General features: G+C 34.7%; 1 protein-coding gene across 1 annotated transcript; it reads right to left on the bottom strand.

The window, feature by feature from the left end:
• LOC141441920 (uncharacterized) lies at window positions 1-17473 on the bottom strand. The gene is made up of 2 exons (XM_074106812.1): window positions 7461-17473; window positions 1-4929 (listed from the first exon to the last, which is right to left on the bottom strand). Exons 1-2 carry the CDS (start codon window positions 8157-8159, stop codon window positions 4144-4146), a joined length of 1485 nt encoding a protein of 494 aa, XP_073962913.1. The 5' UTR covers window positions 8160-17473; the 3' UTR covers window positions 1-4143.
• Window positions 17474-17750: the final 277 nt, after the last annotated feature.

Here is a 17750-nt window from a genome sequence, read left to right as displayed (position 1 = left end):
TTTTTGGTTTTAAATAAAAGCCTTAAAACGTTATTGTGTTTTTATACTAAGTAGATATTTCAATCGATATATGAAGTTAATTGAATAAGAAAACTGGTTTTGAAACAATAAAGGAAAGATTTTATTCTTGCACAACGTAAATTCTGTATGACATAAAGATTGTAACAAAAGCTAAGCGACCGGAAACGGAAACTTCAGTCGAACATAGAGATGCCGACCTCTGACACAAAACTACAAACAAGCAAAGAGTATTGAACCAGCTTCTACTTCTGTTACTTGTTACTGGAGGAAACCCCGGCTGTTGGATGCACGAACAGAACACGTTGAGGCAGAAGATATATTTAAAAGGATACAATTAGTGCCGAAAAAATTTAGAGATCGTGGCATTTCTGATTGTTTGATAATGCGCTTTAATAGTGAAAAAGCAACACTAGATAAATACAACGTATTTGATATTATTTTAAGGTTTGTTGAAGAAAATGTTGTCCATTCATTCAAAAAATTTAAAAAATATATTGATAAAGTTATTCCAGATGTTTTAAAAAAAGAAATAGCATTGAAAACGAGAACACAAACAGAAGCTAAATTGTGGCACTGTTTGAGGCAGGCACGAGTAACAGCATCTCAACTTTATGATGCAGCACACTGTAAAGTTGATGGCTCACTTGTGCAACAGGTTTTGGGTGGTTATAAAGTGTCAGAGACAACAGCAATTAAACGAGGAAAAAAATTAGAGCAGTCAGTCCTAAAGGAAGTTGAAAAAAAAAACTCAATATGAAAATAGAAAAAGCAGGGCTTATTCTAATAGACGGCCTACTGGGTGCTTCACCGGATGGTGTATCTGATAACTTTGTGGTGGAAATTAAATGCCCAAGCTCTGAAAAAAACATTTAAAAACTATCGTCGTCGCCGATCCGCCAGTTGCTCAATTTCACGGTCGTCTTCTACAAATATCTCTTCCTCACCGACAGCATCATTAACAATATGCTAACAATTAATGAAATCGAGGACGATGGTGAGCAAACAAAGCAAAGACTGACGGTCTGCATTCAAGCTGTAATCTGCAGCTGTTAGAAGTGCACGAGGACAACAAGTGGACTGCGCAGTCGGTCAGGAGTTTCCATGCAGTTATATCAATTGCACAAAAACTGCTTGCAAACTCCATTTTTGCAGCCAGATTGCATGTCAAAAGCAGGCCGTCTGTGTGAATTTTGTAAACTTTACAACCATTAACAATATAATCAATTGTAAAGTTTTTCGCTTTAGTAGCAGCATCTTTAGCATAACAGAGTTTAGTATATCTGAAATAATAAAATTTGTATGTAACTATTGTAAACTAACTTTCAAGAATAAAATAAATTTACAGAAACTTTAAATGAAGATATAATTTGGTTAAGAAACAATGTTGACCCGTGGAAAACCGTGGAAGAAAAATGGAAAGAAACGGCAGACTGCCGCCATGAATATTTTCAGTCTGGAAAAGGCACCATAGCTAGCTGATTACTTTAAGGAGTTACTCGCATTAAAACAATATTGGACTTTATTACTTTATTATTAAATTCTTCTATTTAAACGGCTTTGTTTCACGGGCTAACTAAACTATGGCTAACTATAATGGCTGCAGAACGAAAGTGTTGTGTTCAAGCTGTAATAAACAAAGTAAGCATCATTTCTAGTATGTTTTTATCTAATATACTGTACACCATTTGTATTATTACTTTTTTTGAGACCACCTTATATTGAACCACAACCACCATTATATGAATTAAAATATCTAGGTCATGTCGTGGCGGCCGACCTTAAGGATGACATGGACATCGAACGGGAACGGAGGGCTTTGTCGGTACGTGCGAATATGATAGCTAGGAGGTTTTCGGGGTGCTCCAGGGAGGTAAGGATTACTCTCTTTAGAGCTTTCTGCACTTCCCTGTATACCTGTAGCCTCTGGGTTCGGTATTCGCAACGGGCATATAGGGCCCTCCGAGTCCAGTATAACAACGCGTTCCGGGTGATGGTGGGACTGCCTCGCTTCTGTAGCGCGTCAGGGATGTTTGCGGAGGCGCGCGTCGATTGTTTCCAGGCGACCATGCGCTGGCGCGCTGCGTCTTTAATGCGCCGGGTGCGAGACAGTCCCAACACCATCCTAAAAATGATATCGGACAAACCCGACCGTCCTATATGCTACACTGGGCGGGACTACATTCCCCTGCCAGCTCAATACAGTGGTAGCTAAAAATATCATTTCTTTAGTTATAAGTATGTATGTGTATAAGTTACTAACCCCTTCTTAAATTTATTTACTAATATATTATGTGTTTTGTGAAATAAATGATTTGAATTTGAACTTGAATATTTTATTGTTAGCTGTAGTATAGTCCAAAAGAAAAAGTATAGCATGGTTTCATTGTCCTAAAAATTCGTGATTTGGGTTTACATGCTTATTCGCGCTGTCATTACTTAATACTTATCCAACTAAGCATTTTTATAACATTGTTCATTACATCTAATGGCAGACTCAATAATCATGTAAATCCATAATTAAACAATACATAGAAAAGTACTAAAAATCACGATAGCGCACAGTTATATCTATAGCCATGCATTTATACTTTGGACTCATAGTTCGAACATAACTATATAGATGGCGCAATTCAAGTACCGTGAGTGACAACGACAATTCTATTCAGTTATAATAATGTACTGTCTGTTGCTCTCGACGACTGATTTATTTCGGAATGTCGCTGTAGACGTTTTATATGATTTTCATGAGGGTTCTTGTCTGGGGAATTTCAGAAATAGGGTACAACACGGATTTTGGGATGTCCTCCAAGTTCATATATTTTTTTCCCTTAGTCCGTTTTCACAATTGCGGTTTCACAATTGGCTGCGAAAGAAGAATTATTTTTCTCTGTTTCGTAATTAACTTTCAAACAAGAATTTATATTCTTTTTTCACAAGCAAGTTTCACAATTGGCTGCGAAAGAAGAATTATTTTCACTGTTTCGTAATTAACTTTCAAACAAGAATTTATTTTCTGTTTTCACAATCAAGTTTCACAATTGGCTGCGAAAGAAGAATTATTTTTCACTGTTTCGTAATTAACTTTCAAACAAGAATTTATTTTCTATTTTCACAATCAAGTTTCGTTACTTCAAAAACGGAACGATAAATACATATACAGGGCGACTTCAAATTGGTAATACAAAACACTTGATTTTGGCTTCATTAATGCTAAGTATTGTAATTAATTAACTCCGATGTTAAAATTAGCTGTCTTTAATAATTGATAATTTTCTAATAAAATGAATGTTTTCATATGAAGCCAAAGAAAATGGGATAATTTAAAATTAACAAAAAAAAAAATACTTCTGGTTATTTTAAAAGCATGAGACCTAATGGAGGTTCTTAGTGTAGGGCAAACGTGTGCAAAACTTTGATTTTGTATTACCAATTTGAAGTCGCCCTGTATATAATGAAATAAAAATTAATAATTATATTAAAAAAAAACACGACTGCCATGCAAAAATTGGGCTAAACCATAAAAAAACAAGTCAAATATAAACACGCAATACAGCTGTTATATTCATTTTTTTTTTCTTTAAATAGCCAGCGTTACCCGGAGTAAGGATTCTAACGATACCTCATACGCCTAAATCTGTTCAGTATTTCAAAATTTATCGTGTAACAAAGAAACTCGCATACATACATACATACATTACATACAAACGAACGGACCCTGAAACTCCTTTTTTGGGCAGTCGTGTAACAATAAAGGCGTTTGCCCATCACAGTATCATACAACATGCTAAGAACGTAACCGGCAAAAAAAGTACTATTTGTATTGAAACGAGTAAAACCACATAATTATACCAGACCATTCCGTCACCGGTCCGTCATTTTTATGTATTTGACAAATACGTTCATAACACGGCCATGGTCAAGCTAAGTTGTGATGGGCAAACACCGTAAGTATCGATCTCCGAAAGTAAATTGGAAGAAATAAAAATATGCAAATCGCAAATTGTTGCCTTTATTTTTCCCGAAGTGGAATAAAACCCTTATATTTACATAAAAAATAAAATTCGACATTACTTCCTTAAAAAAAATATACTTTTTACTTTAAAATAGTTCTTCTGACCTTATTTAATACATAAATGGGGCAATGATCTCTACGCAGTGCCCGACCGTAATCTCGTTATTACGTAACTCTGCTATTGCTTTTTTAATTTCTTCATCAATTTCCTGATAATTTTTATTTACTTTCATAGCAGGTTTAAAACTTCGAAGCTTAGTTTCCCTTTCTAAAACTTCTAGTATTTGTGCCAGGTTAGGGTTTTTTCTTCCAACATATTTATTTATTCGGGAGTGCCATGCTTCAACCGAATTTGTTGTCCGGATTTCCTCATCTGCGCAGCACCACTTTTTGACAAATCCAATATCTTTAACCCATTTCAATTGGTAGTACTTGTTAAATATTGTACTTTTTTGATCCGTTGGGCTTCTTTTCATAACATATTCGTACCCATTCTTGATATATGCCAAAGGTAGACGGGCTAAGCCGGCACAACGGGCTACATGACGTCTTTGAATCCTTGAATTCATGTCAAGTGCTTTTGATTTTCGAAAGAGGGTATTACAAAAATGAAAAAAACAACCCTTCACTATCGTGTCTGGAAATACGGTTTGAATACCTTTCATAGCTGCTTGTTCATAATCTAAAGTCATCTTCACTGGTTTCCAATTTGGAATTTGACTTTTAATCATCCGGAATAATGTCTCATATGTTCTTACATTCTTGTTTCGTAACAACGCAAAAAATGGTGTACTGCCTTTTCGGCGAAATATGTTTCGCAAAATTTCACTTAGCAACCAACCTTTCGCCAAAGTTTCATTTAGCAAACTAATATTTGGCATAACTTTACTTCGCATTTTTTTTATTTCGCAACATTTTTACATTGCAAAATTTTACTGCATCACACATTTATGTGGCAAATAATTATGTAGCAAATGATTGGCTTAGGCAAATAACAAATTGTCAAATAACATTTGGGCAATTTTTTACATTGCAAAGTTATACTTTAATTTGATTTGTGCGAGCGAGCGAAGCGAGCGAGCAAGACGGTTTGGAGCAGAAGCGACTTGGATAGTTTAGGTTCAGAAGGCTAAGGCGGGAGCGAAGCGGAGCGTAGCTCCCGCCTTAGCCTTCGATGTTAGGTTTTTTTTATAGCAGCCAGGATAAATGACACTAGAAAAGTAGGTTGGATGCCATTCAATAAGTTGCTAAATTAAGGTATGCCAATCAATACATTTGACGAAAACATAAATGACATCTTAAAAAAATTCCAGATAATAATTTGCATAATAATAATTTATTGAATCATTAGTTGGAAAATGATATTAGTGCGAAACGTTGAGTTGGGAAATAATATTTCGCCTAAATAAAAATATGGGATAAATAGTTTGGGAGTTAATAATTTGCTAAATAATTTTCGCCGATACATTAGTAAACCGCAAAAAATATTGGTACAGTCACGTCTAAAAATATGTATACAAAAACAAGGTTGCATAAATATGTAGTCATACATTGTATCAAAAATATTTATCTATTACTGACACCAAAAAATTGTATTCATTAAACTTTTTCAGTATTATGTAATCACAAAATGCTTCAGAAAGTTGCATACTTAAATAAATTCCATTTAAATGTATCCACCTCGTAGGCAAAAATAAGTATACATGAATGGGTTCCATATACATATAACCACACCAATTTGGCAAATATTTGTATACGCCGTTTGATTCATAAATATGTAAACACGATTTGATATTTTGATTCGTTTTGAAGAATTACTGTTTTGTTAAGATTACATGTCTGTCTCTTTCGTAACCTGCATGCGGGCAGGGACATACATACTACGAATCCATACTCCATTAAAATAATATTATATACTGGTGACCCGTTCCGGCACAACACGGTTACGGTATACATAGACACCGTGAATCACACTATTTATTTGTGAAAGCCGCATCAAAATCCGTTGCGTAGTTTGAAAGATCTAAGCGTACAGACAAAAAAGCGACTTTGTTTTATACTATGGAGTGATGAATTGAAAGTAACTCTGTCTGTTCCGGTATCACGTCGAAACCGACTGGTTTCGACTGTCAAGGGGCTGAACATAGGGTACTTAGTTTTTATCTCCAAAAGCAACCCTTAAGGGGAGAAAATGGGGGATGAACTGACTGGAGTGAGCTGGATGAAATTTGGTATGGATATATTTAATTTTTTATACATCATCAAGATCACCAAATACTTGGAAACGTCCAGAGTGGTCATTAATATCGACTAAGCCAAAGCGATCAAGTTGTTCGGGTCATCCACTGAGGACAGATCCACTGAAGCATCTATAATTTGCAATCTTTAATCATTGTAATTTTAATTACTTATAGAAGACAGCTTCTGAATGACGATGACAGAATGGCGATCTTGCACTTGACAGTATAAGTATATGTAAGTAATTGATTTTAAAATGAAGTTCTTCCATGAAGCCAGTGACTTTCTTTTATAATATATAACCTATCTGAAGTTACAAATAGGTAGTGTTTTCTATCTTTAGTCTATACATCTTTATCTATTCACTTTAATGTGAAGTGTTGGAAGTGTGGACCAGTGCAAATGATGTCTCTTGTTGTCAATTCTTTATATTCATTGTGTTTTAAAAAAATTACAGCTATCGTAATCGATGATACCCAAGATATATCACGGAACCTTATCAAAACATGGAAAACAAAGATTTTTCAGCTGCCTCTGCCCAAATGTGTACTCGTATTACGAGATGTTTTCCTGGATGTACTTGAACACTAAACATTTATGTTAAACTTTGAAAAAGAAATGGTATTGTTTATTGGAATATGCACTAAGTGCTTTTATAATGCCACTAACAATTAACAATATAATTAAAATAAAAACAAAAATATTCTTAGTGCACCTTTCTGAGAATGACCCTAAACTGAAATACTCAATATTTACAAGTCAATTCAATCTAAGGACTGTCAAGTGCGTCATAGAATAATCGTGAGATAGACGTATGCAGTGACAAGTCCGCACTGTTTTCGTGAATTGTCAAATCAGTTAAATATACAACTTACGATTCTATGCCAGTCAGACAAGGTTTGTTGTTGCAGTCTGGATACATATTTATGAATCAAACGGCGTATACAAATATTTGCCAAATTGGTGTGGTTATATGTATATGGAACCCATTCATGTATACTTATTTTTGCCTACGAGGTGGATACATTTAAATGGAATTTATTTAAGTATGCAACTTTCTGAAGCATTTTGTGATTACATAATACTGAAACAGTTTAATGAATACAATTTTTTGGTGTCAGTAATAGATACATATTTATGATGAAAATGTGTGGCTACATATTTTTCAAATTTTTTTGTGTATACATACTTTTAGACGTGACTGTACAACCTTTTTTGCTTCGACATCAAATCCATGTATACTGTACAATTGTTTAAACGGAAGTGGGCATGATTTAAAAGTACCATCAAGAAGAAAGTGCTGAAAGCAATGTATTATTTGTTCTGTATCAGGAGAACCAAACACGAGGATTCTCATATCGACGTCATTGTAATCGGCGATCAGTAAATGTTCAAACTTAATCGGCACTATTACCTCTTGAGGCGATCTAAACTGTAGTTTGGGCACTCCCAAGTTTCTGTATCTTTCATTGTATAAACTGGTTTTTATGTTTTTGAATTTAGGTAACTCGTGAAGAAAGTTCACTCCTTTATCGTTGAGTTCACTCACCATTTCGTCAAATTGTTTCTGAATAGGATAGTTGTTACTGCACACTTTTTTTTTCAGACCACTAAGTTCTTGTTCAAATATGCATTTAGCGTCATTTGCCAAACAATCAATACCATGGTCCTTTGATTTTACTATGGAGTTTTCTTCACTCAGCGTTATGCTACCCTTGCATGTTGTTTTGCTGAAACACTGCCAAAAGGTGTTACGGTCAGCGTAAGTACTCTTTTTGTGATATTTACGGCCATTGTAAAGCAATGCTTGGCCTCCTCTCTTTGTGGGAATGAACCGAATTTCATTACTTGAACTATTTGACGCAGTGCACTCAGAAGAACCAGCCATAATACTGTTGTCTTGATAAGAGTCATGTATTGTGAAAATTAGTTTTATCAGTTCAAATTGCACTTAAATCTTCACTTCACATAAGTTGATAAGAAACCAATATTATTCATGTTTAAACTCTCTCTGTTCATTAAAATGACATATATATAATACATAAAATGTCACAAACGATTTTTTTCTTTATTAAACTGAAGGAAGGAGGTCAGCGTAGGACCTCATTAAGTAATTTATTTACCAAGGAGTTTGACTAATTCTTGTTTAGCAGTTAATTGTGAAAAAAGAAAACGGAGATATTTTTAGTAATTAACTGCGAAAGAAGAAATAATGTTCGATTGCGAAAAAAGCCAAAAAAATCTTGGTTGACAGTTAATTACGAAACAGAGAAAAATAATTCTTCTTTCGCAGCCAATTGTGAAACCGCAATTGCGAAAACGGACTAGAGGATTTTTTTACCGAAAATGTGTAACGGTTCGGATGTGTCACACGACCGTCACTGGGAATAAATTAGTAGAAAATTGTTAGTGGGGCCATCTATGAAGGTTTGATGGAAACTCGAAACAAAAACATGTCGACAAAAACAGTTAAATAAGAGTAATTGAGATTAGAATGTCGACGTAATTAAAGCAGGGATAATTTAGCAGTCAATTTAATGAGTAAATGTTAAATTTAATTGGAGATTAGAATTTGTTGTTCGGGTATAATAATTAATGTAAAGAAACGCCATCTATGGTCAATTAGAGGAATTAATAGTAGGCGTCATGGAAAATTAGTGAACTAATGCCGAACTGGGTTTAGCGGCAGATTAACCTGGGAGGCTATTTAGTTAGTTTCACGTGGGAATTATAGAGGTCGCTTTTGGTAATGGAAATGTAAATTTTATCTAATAACAAGAAATATGGTCACAAATTCATCAAAAATAGACTTGATATAGTAATAGAATCATTAGTATTAGTCTACAGTAGATCTTAGATACATTTGATGTTAATAATTATGTTAATTTAAAGAAATATCAACGAAAGCATCATGGAAACGGCAAGTTGTCGAAATTAGCTAAATAAGTTAAGAAAAACCGAAAATGCAAGCATTACGTAATCGTAGTATAGATCATTGGTTCATTATCTATTATAAATTTAAGTTTTCATTCAAAACGGAGTAGTATTAGCAGAGTAATTACACATTTAGTTAAGACGAAATTACAAGTACTCTGTCGCACTGATTCAAAGTAGGAACGTGGCGAAATTATAAGCGTATTTTGAGTGGCGTTAATTCGACAAAGGAAACTATGAATAAACGGCGCGAATTGGGGATACCAGTTTATAATTGTAGGCAAATTAGCTATTTTATAACGAACAATAGAAGTATGTAATTGGCTATTTATATTCAAAGAGTGTAGGGAGTAATAAGTAGAAAATTATCATTAGAAGTAAGATTATTGTTAGATAGGTTAAGGAAATTAAAACGTTGAGGTAAAATTGAAGTATTTGACAAATACATATAAATATTTATTGAAAATTATTGTTGTAGCACAATATAAAAATGAAACGTATTTACTAGAATAGTTAAGCTAGGATAGTGTCAAGATAAATAGGAAATTTTAGTTCAAGAATAAATTTTACGGATAAAATTTGGCTATTTTGAGATAAGGATTTGGCAGAAGAAAAAGCGAGAACGGGCAATGTCAACGTTGTCGACTTTGGTAAGCTTGGCGTCGTTTGGTCGCTTGGCGCGAAAATACCAGAGGTCCCGGGAGAGAAGCTATAAATAGAGGTGACACAAAAAGGGCGGGAGCCAGATGGATTTCGATTTCGTAGAGTCAACATCGTTATTTTGCTAGTCGGGGGGTTTAGTTTCTGTGCGCCATTTTGTTAACAAATTAGAGTCAATAGTATTGGGTAATTTTATTTCATTAATTTTAATTGGGGTTTTTGATTTTATTTAATTTTAATTAATTTTAATTTACAAGAAATGTGAGTATTTCTTCAGGAAGTAAAGTGTCGGGGTCTTGATCATTAATCTGCGGAATAATGATTAACTCTCTGGTTTTTTAATTATTTGTGAAATATTTAGTGCTGATTTTCATTCGGAAAATCTTTGTGTGAGGGAATCTTTGCGGTCTTGTGGCGGTGAAGTCCTTTATTTGTTCTTGTAGTGTGGAGTGATCGTTTTATAGCGTTTCATTTCAGCCTACGTATATTTTGTACTAACCCATAACTTTTCTGTGTTTTTCCCAACTTAATGGAAATGACTTTGGTTCCTCCATAACGTACCTTGGTTGAGCTTTAAGTCCGTCTATATCGTCTGACACCTAACGGTGACAACCGTGGACGAAATAGGCTTCCACTTCCTGAAGCTGTGGCGGCTTCAGCGGCAAAATACTGTCGTACCAGCCACCAGTGGATTCTGTTTGTCTTTTGTAACGACTAAGTAGCGCTCGTCGAAGTGAATGCGTGTCTTGTTGACGCTTAGTTTGTACTTAAGAAACTCAGAATTCCTGTCCCCTATTTATTTACGTATTTATGCACAACGTTAGGTATTCTGCTGTTCCGCGGGGCTCTCCGTCATAGGGACTTTCCTTCGGGAAAGTTGAGAGCTCAGCACCATTTAGGGACCGATAGGGCTTTAGGTATACACACCATCTTTGTTGATAGGAAAGTAGAAGAAATTCATTGCACCGTGAATTTCTACATTACACTAAATGTACATGTGGGATTAATTCTCTAGTTTTGCTAATCACAGACAGAGAGTAGGGGCCTCAGGCAAGCTTAAAGTACAATTGTAGGATTTATTAGGGCTATATAGGTAGGGAAGTTCATAGGGCTTAGCTAGAGTAGCGTTTCCTTACACCGGGAAAAGTTACTATTTTAACTCACCACGCAATTAGTTCACCTATGAGGGTTTTCCTCCAAATTGCTAAACTTCAACACAGAGCTAGGGAAAGTTTAAACTCGCACACACTTAGTTTTAAGGCATAAACTAGATTTTAAGAAAATAAAATAAAACATAAAATTTATTTAAGTACTTACGTCAAAACTTCATTATACAAAACTTAGTTCATAAGAACTTGACTACGAATAACTTTATTAAAATTAGTAAGTTGACTTCAATTTAAAACCAAAATACGGTTTGATCATTTTGTTAAGAGTAAATAACAATAACATATTTTAGCTGTCTTTCCTATAATGAATAAGCGGGAATTGATATGACACGATCTCATAGCTAAATGGACAATTAAATGCCAGATAATTTACTGAATAATATTTAACACAATTATCATCTAATTTCGATTTGAATTACGATTGCCAGCTAAAATAAGCTTTGTTTTGATAAAATTAATATCAAACATCATATTCATACTTTTGATTAAGATCTCATCAAATTATATCTAGTAATAAGTTAGAGATAAAATCGTAGAGGGTTTTGGACCATCTATCAATTAAAATACAAAAGTCTATCATGTTATAAATACATACTACTTATCTGTTTTAGTTATCGTTTTTACATTGAGTGAACGGATGTAGAAATCCTGACTACGGTCGATAGCTTACGTTGACACATACCAGGCAACAGTCTATCTGGAAATTTACGTACTTTTCATTCGATCTCGATTTAAACATAATTGATTAAGGATTGATAGTTGAAACAGTTTATTGTTCATTTAAAATATATGAATTGAGACAAAACTAGTCATAGACGAGTCCAAAATCTAATACAAAGGTTATCTTGAATACCCAAGGGTTATCTAGTTATAAGCTAGTTAGATTATTATTATTAACGCTTGTGTTCTGGGCGTAAAGTATAGAAATCGGTACTTACTTTCTGCTTTACTCTGGTAACGCCAAATGCTGGTAGAACTAGAAAATTAGACTAAGTAGATAGCTCATTAAAATAAGTGAAAGTCACTATGAGATTAGTAATTATACCAAAATAAAATTATGTCAAATTAGACATTCCATATATCTAAGATAGATAAGACATAATCTAAATTAAGAGATACTAGTGCCTATAGTAAATGAATAGCTGTAGTGTCTAAACTCATTCCTGAACTAATTATCAAAGTTATAATTAAGCATCTCATAGAGTATTCTAATATAAGCATAGAATAAGTAACCATAAGTCTAAAATTAGATTCAACTTGTTACAAAACATTGTGTTTGTATTTCCATACTTTGATTTGAATGCACCGAAAGTTAGTGCTTAGTCTAGTAAAATCACAACTTGACATATCCAAAGAGATATATTGCTCTGGAGTGCGAAAGGAAAGAGTCGGGGGTGGAGGTAGAGACTCTCCGAGACCTTGGGTCTCGGTATTAAACTTAGTTTTAAGTCTAAATAGATTCAGAAGTAATACAAACACAAACACTATCCATAGTAGAAATATTTCCTCTCATTTTTCCAAACTGATTATTCTAGGTAACCTGAAAGATCCATTTCTAGAACTATCCAATCTAAACTTACTAGTATATCTAAATTCACATTTCAGTAATTAAAGTTTCACCCTAAAGTTCAGTAGAGTTCAATCTAGAGTCAAAATTATCACGAAGTTAGGTACTGCTTAATTAATTATAACATTAGAAACACAACTGTAGGCTTTTCAAATTAACTCTCAAATAAAAGCACTTAGGTTATTGCTGGGCATAAGGTAGGTTCCTAATCCACTAGACGATTCACGATCACAAGGCCATAAATTAATTTAAGTTAAATCACCATAGCATTACCACAAGTTAAGTGTAGTATTAAGTAGGTTAAGAAGGGGTAGTTAAGTTAGTCTTTAAAATTAGTTATTAATACAAGGCCATTAGAAGGGTTATTACAAATGTAAACATTATTTTATGTTGATTCAGATGATTTATTAATTTTAAACATTTTATCTTTAATTTTAAGTTTAACCAATGAAATCGAAATGTAAAATAATATTTTATTTTATTGTTTCAAAAAACGGTAACCCCTTATTTGAGGTTGTCCTCAGCGTGAAAACGTAACTTTAAGATCAGTTTTGATAGTTTGTTTCTTAAATAGACCTAACATATTTTACGTTATTTATCTAAAGTAGACCTTATTGTTTGTATTGTAAGGGTCATGTTGCAATTTCAACGAGACATATTTAATCTATAACATTGTTTGTTGTCCCCGAAATGCGATGCTTCCGGACAGGACATGTCGGTTTTGTTACCTCAATGTATACCAAAATAATTCTACTAAGTATGTTTTTAAGGCATTTTACTAGCAACACTGACCTCATATAGAGCTCCTGTCAGTTTAAAAATTTAACGGCCAGTATCGCTTCGGCAGCGTAGTGAGTTGAACGTGGCGAGGTCGAGTGAAGAAAAAAAAAAGTCAGGTTTGTGATAAAACTATTATACTTTTTTACCATGCATGTTCTTATTGCATAAATTGTAGACAAATGCAAAGTTCCGTACGATCAATAAGATCTATGTTGTTTAGGCTAACGAGAAATAGATCTGCGTAAATATTTTTTCTAGTTTTAGGTAGGCACATTATGTTACTTCGGTTTTGTTACTACCTGTATGGTACCATATAGACGGACCGTCAAAGTAACAAAACCGACAGCATAAAGCTAAGTTCACGGTGTAAATACAAGCTTTTATTTAGTTTCACCTGTCCCGTTGTCTGTAGGTAGTCAAATCTTGCAAGTTAAATTCGATCAACTTCCATTAAAGACCGGAAGTCGGATTTTTTTGACTATTTTGTATATGTTTTATAAATTAAAACTACAAAATTCCTGTTATCGAATAGAAAAACAATTTTTAAGCTACCTTTACAAATAACAAAGTAATACAGGTTTGAAATTCAAGATTAGACAGAGAAAGACATACTGGCATGTGACGTCACACGTCAGTACCGCCATACTTGCTGCATAGTGAAAAGCGTTTGAGAAAGAGAGGTATAAAGATTTTTCAAAAATCACTATAAATCCAATTTTCAACCGATTTAAATTTCCTCTTCGCTAAATACTATCTGTATACCGTATTTGGCATACTTATGTAAATTACGTGACAATACAATAATCTGATAGTGAGATTCAGGTAGTCCGGCCAGGATCGTCTCCACAGTACGGAACTCTTCAACGGTTAATAGTATCGACTTGAAATTTGGTATGCAAATGTAGTTTGGGTGACAATGCAAGTAAAGTCGAAAAAAAAGTAGTCAGTAAAAAAACTTGTATTAAAAAATATTTTTTTATTTTTGTAAAATTTGGTTATATTTGTTTTGTGTAAAAATAATATTATAGGTAAGTAGGTAAATTCAGCCAAAGAAAAGATGCGTAGGTATAGAGAAAGGTTGAAAAATGAAAATCCAGAAAAGTATGAGGAACAGCGTAAAAAAAATTTGGACAGAATAAAATAAAAAACAAAAATTTAAGAAATGGAACCGGCTGAAGCAGAAGCTAAAAGAAAAGAATGGAGAGAAGAAAAAAGGACAACGCCATCACGACATGAATAGGCCAGCGGCGGCCTTACGTGAAAATTTGTGTGATTCTGAGAATAATGTTAAAACAGACAAAACACTGCAGAAAGACAAAAAACTTCGGATAAATTCAAATCAGCTTTAAAGCAATGTAAAAATTACAAAGTTCAAATAGAAAAACTTACAACGAAAGTAGAATGTTACAAGAAAAGGATACAAAGACTGAAATCGAAAACTGATATTTCTATATCCAGATTAGAGAAAACACTTGATAAACTGAAAGCCCGAAATAAGTATTAGAAAGTACAATAAAAACTAGTTTCCAAAATTGTTAAAAAATATCAGAAAAACGTGATGAGAGAAGTTATATAATTCGAAAAATAAACAATATACATCTAAAGTGCTTGGGTTAAAAGTTACAGCTAGACAAAAACCAAAAAAAAATAAGAAAAAACAAAGAGATAGCAGAAATAACACATTTCTATTTAAGAGACGATGTAAGTAGAACGACATCAGGTAAAAAAGAATGCAGAGTGGAAAGCAAGCAAAAAAGCAAATTAGGTACCTTATTGATAGTTTGTCAAACATTTATAAGAAATGTAAAGCGGAGGGAGGTCGTTATGGCATGACTAAGTTCTACGAAAATAAATCTTTCTTTGTGTTATCACCTCGTATCCATTCAAGATCGACTTGTATTTGCGAAAAACATGATAATATCAAACGAGGTACTAAAAAAACAGCGGATCCTTAGCAAAGGATTTGATGAATACAAGAAATAGTTTGTGACACATCTGACCTGTAGTCATTCATTAGCACGACCCCTGTATTTGTCGACTCGACAAATCTCTGCGACGTCTTGAAGCCTTTTGAGGAGGTAACATCTTCAATTAGTGGCGATCAATATATGACCGGTAGTTTGGTCATAGTGATGACCAACTGCCTTAAATCTATTACCGAAGATTTTTTAGACAAGCCGGATTACGACCATTTTCAACCAGTTGTTAAGGAAATTTTGTTATCATTAAAAAATGGTCTAATCGAAAGATTTCCTAGAATCGAGTACAGTAAAACTTTTGCTCTATGCACTTTACTCGATCCCCGTTTCAAATGCTACGGCTTTCAAAATGATAACGCAATGACAGAGATTAAAAGACATGTACATAATCTGATTATAGGCTTAATAGATCGCGACAATGAACCAAACCCACCAGAAGTTGTAAATAATGATACTGTGGAAGAAAAAAATGTCAGCGCTTGGGAAAGGAAATGCCACTGCAAGAGCCATACGCGAGCTCCAAATGTATTTGGACGATGAAATGCTCCCTAGAAAAAATGCAGCGGGCCAATGGAATAACCCGGCCCAGTGGTGGAGAGAACACAAAGTAATATACCCGCACTTGTCTGAAATATACCAGACAAAATGTAATATAGTAGCAACTTCAGTTCCATGTGAACGACTTTTTTCTAAGACCGGGATGTTGATTAATCAAAGGCGGAGCAATTTAAAATCAAAAAAAGTGGAACAACTTACCTTTTTAAACGCAAACTTAAACCCCAAGAGGTTTGAGTTGTAAATATGTCTGTAATGTAAATATTTTATTAGGTTAGGTTGAACATTGTTAGCAAGCCAGTGTACATAGAATCATTGTAAATATGGCGATTTTTAAATGCGCCACAATTTAATAGTACTTCTATAAAAATTGTGCTAGTCCTAAGCCTAGTAAAGCATGAAGGGAAATCGCCAATATCAACTTTAGTTAATTTATTGTTAAGACTCATTTTTTTAATAAATTACAATACAAAAATTTGTTATTGTAGCTAAATTGGTTGTATACGCAATTTACAGCACCTAACTTGCTAGCTATTCAACGTAATTCACGATATTTTTATAATAGATAGGACACGGTTAGAAATGGTACCGATATTCGGCAACGGTTGTCGATACCGATATTGAAACCAAATAACCGTTGGGTAACCGTTATCAAAAATACCCGATAACGCCCATGTCTATTGTCGAGTCAATGTAGTGGACCCAGCTACGGCTGCTTTCAAGAGCCAATGTTGGTGGCATAGAATTATTTAATGCGTCGTCAGCTTCGGTGGTGCGGTCACGTATCACGCATGGCGGAGGAAAGGGTGGCTAAGCGCAACTTCTATTCGGAATTGGAGGAGGGTAAACGAAATCACGGCGGTCAGCTCCTTCGGTTCAAAGATGTGCAGATGCGACATATGAAAAGGTGTCACATCGAGCCATCGCGATGGGAAGATTTGGCAGCACAGCGGCTTGAGTGGCGCAGGACAGTGCAGAGGCAAGTTCGCGAGTTGGAGCAGCGTAAAGCCGACCTCGATACTAAACGCGACGAGCGTAAGTCTCGGCCACCTGCTGCCATTTATTATAATTACGTGGACGGTGTGCTTACGTGCCGACAGTGCGGACGTACGTTCACAGCTAAGATAGGCTATGTAAGCCATCTTAGAGCGCATGAGCGCCAAATAACTAACTAGGAGTCGAGGTGGTCGCCATGGCCGAAATCGGTCGGATCGTCATCATCATCACATTTTGTTCTCTAGAAGTATTTCAATTTTAAATTATGCCAATACTGGCGGACTGCCATATTTTTTTTACGTGTGCCCCCTGTCTACAGCGTCACAATACAAGTAACAACCAGTATATATATTGACTGCCTACAGAGAGCCGCCTTGATCAGGGCAACAGTTTGAATGCATGCGTCAATGCGGAACTTTGTAGGCTATCAATATATACTGGTTGATACTTGTATTGAGACAGATCCATACCATGGGATATACGAGGGCGGTTTGACAAGTCAGTGACTTCGAGTAAAAAAAAAACTATTCCTAATTCTTTTCTTCTCTTTGGTAGCTGGCTGTTTTTACGAGACATATATTTATTGAATCAGGCGTTACTTTGCGGAGGTCCATATTACCATACAGCGTACACCATGCTACCAGTTGTTGTCTAACAACTGGTAGCATGGTGTACGGTTGTGTCACTCTGAAGATGAGCTCTGGTTGAGTTCGAAACGCGTCAGTGTAGTGTGGTGGTGGTGGTGATCGATGGGTTTGTGTGATTTGTATGTGTTCTTACAGTGTGGAGGTGGAGGAACTGCATGAACACGCATATTTTGCATAAGTTTAGCTATCGTA

This window comes from Choristoneura fumiferana, chromosome 24, assembly GCF_025370935.1.
Source record: "Choristoneura fumiferana chromosome 24, NRCan_CFum_1, whole genome shotgun sequence".
Classification (NCBI taxonomy): Eukaryota; Metazoa; Arthropoda; class Insecta; order Lepidoptera; family Tortricidae; genus Choristoneura; species Choristoneura fumiferana.
The sequence above is the reverse complement of the archived record's forward strand: the minus strand, read 5'-3'. Positions and strand labels throughout refer to the sequence as shown.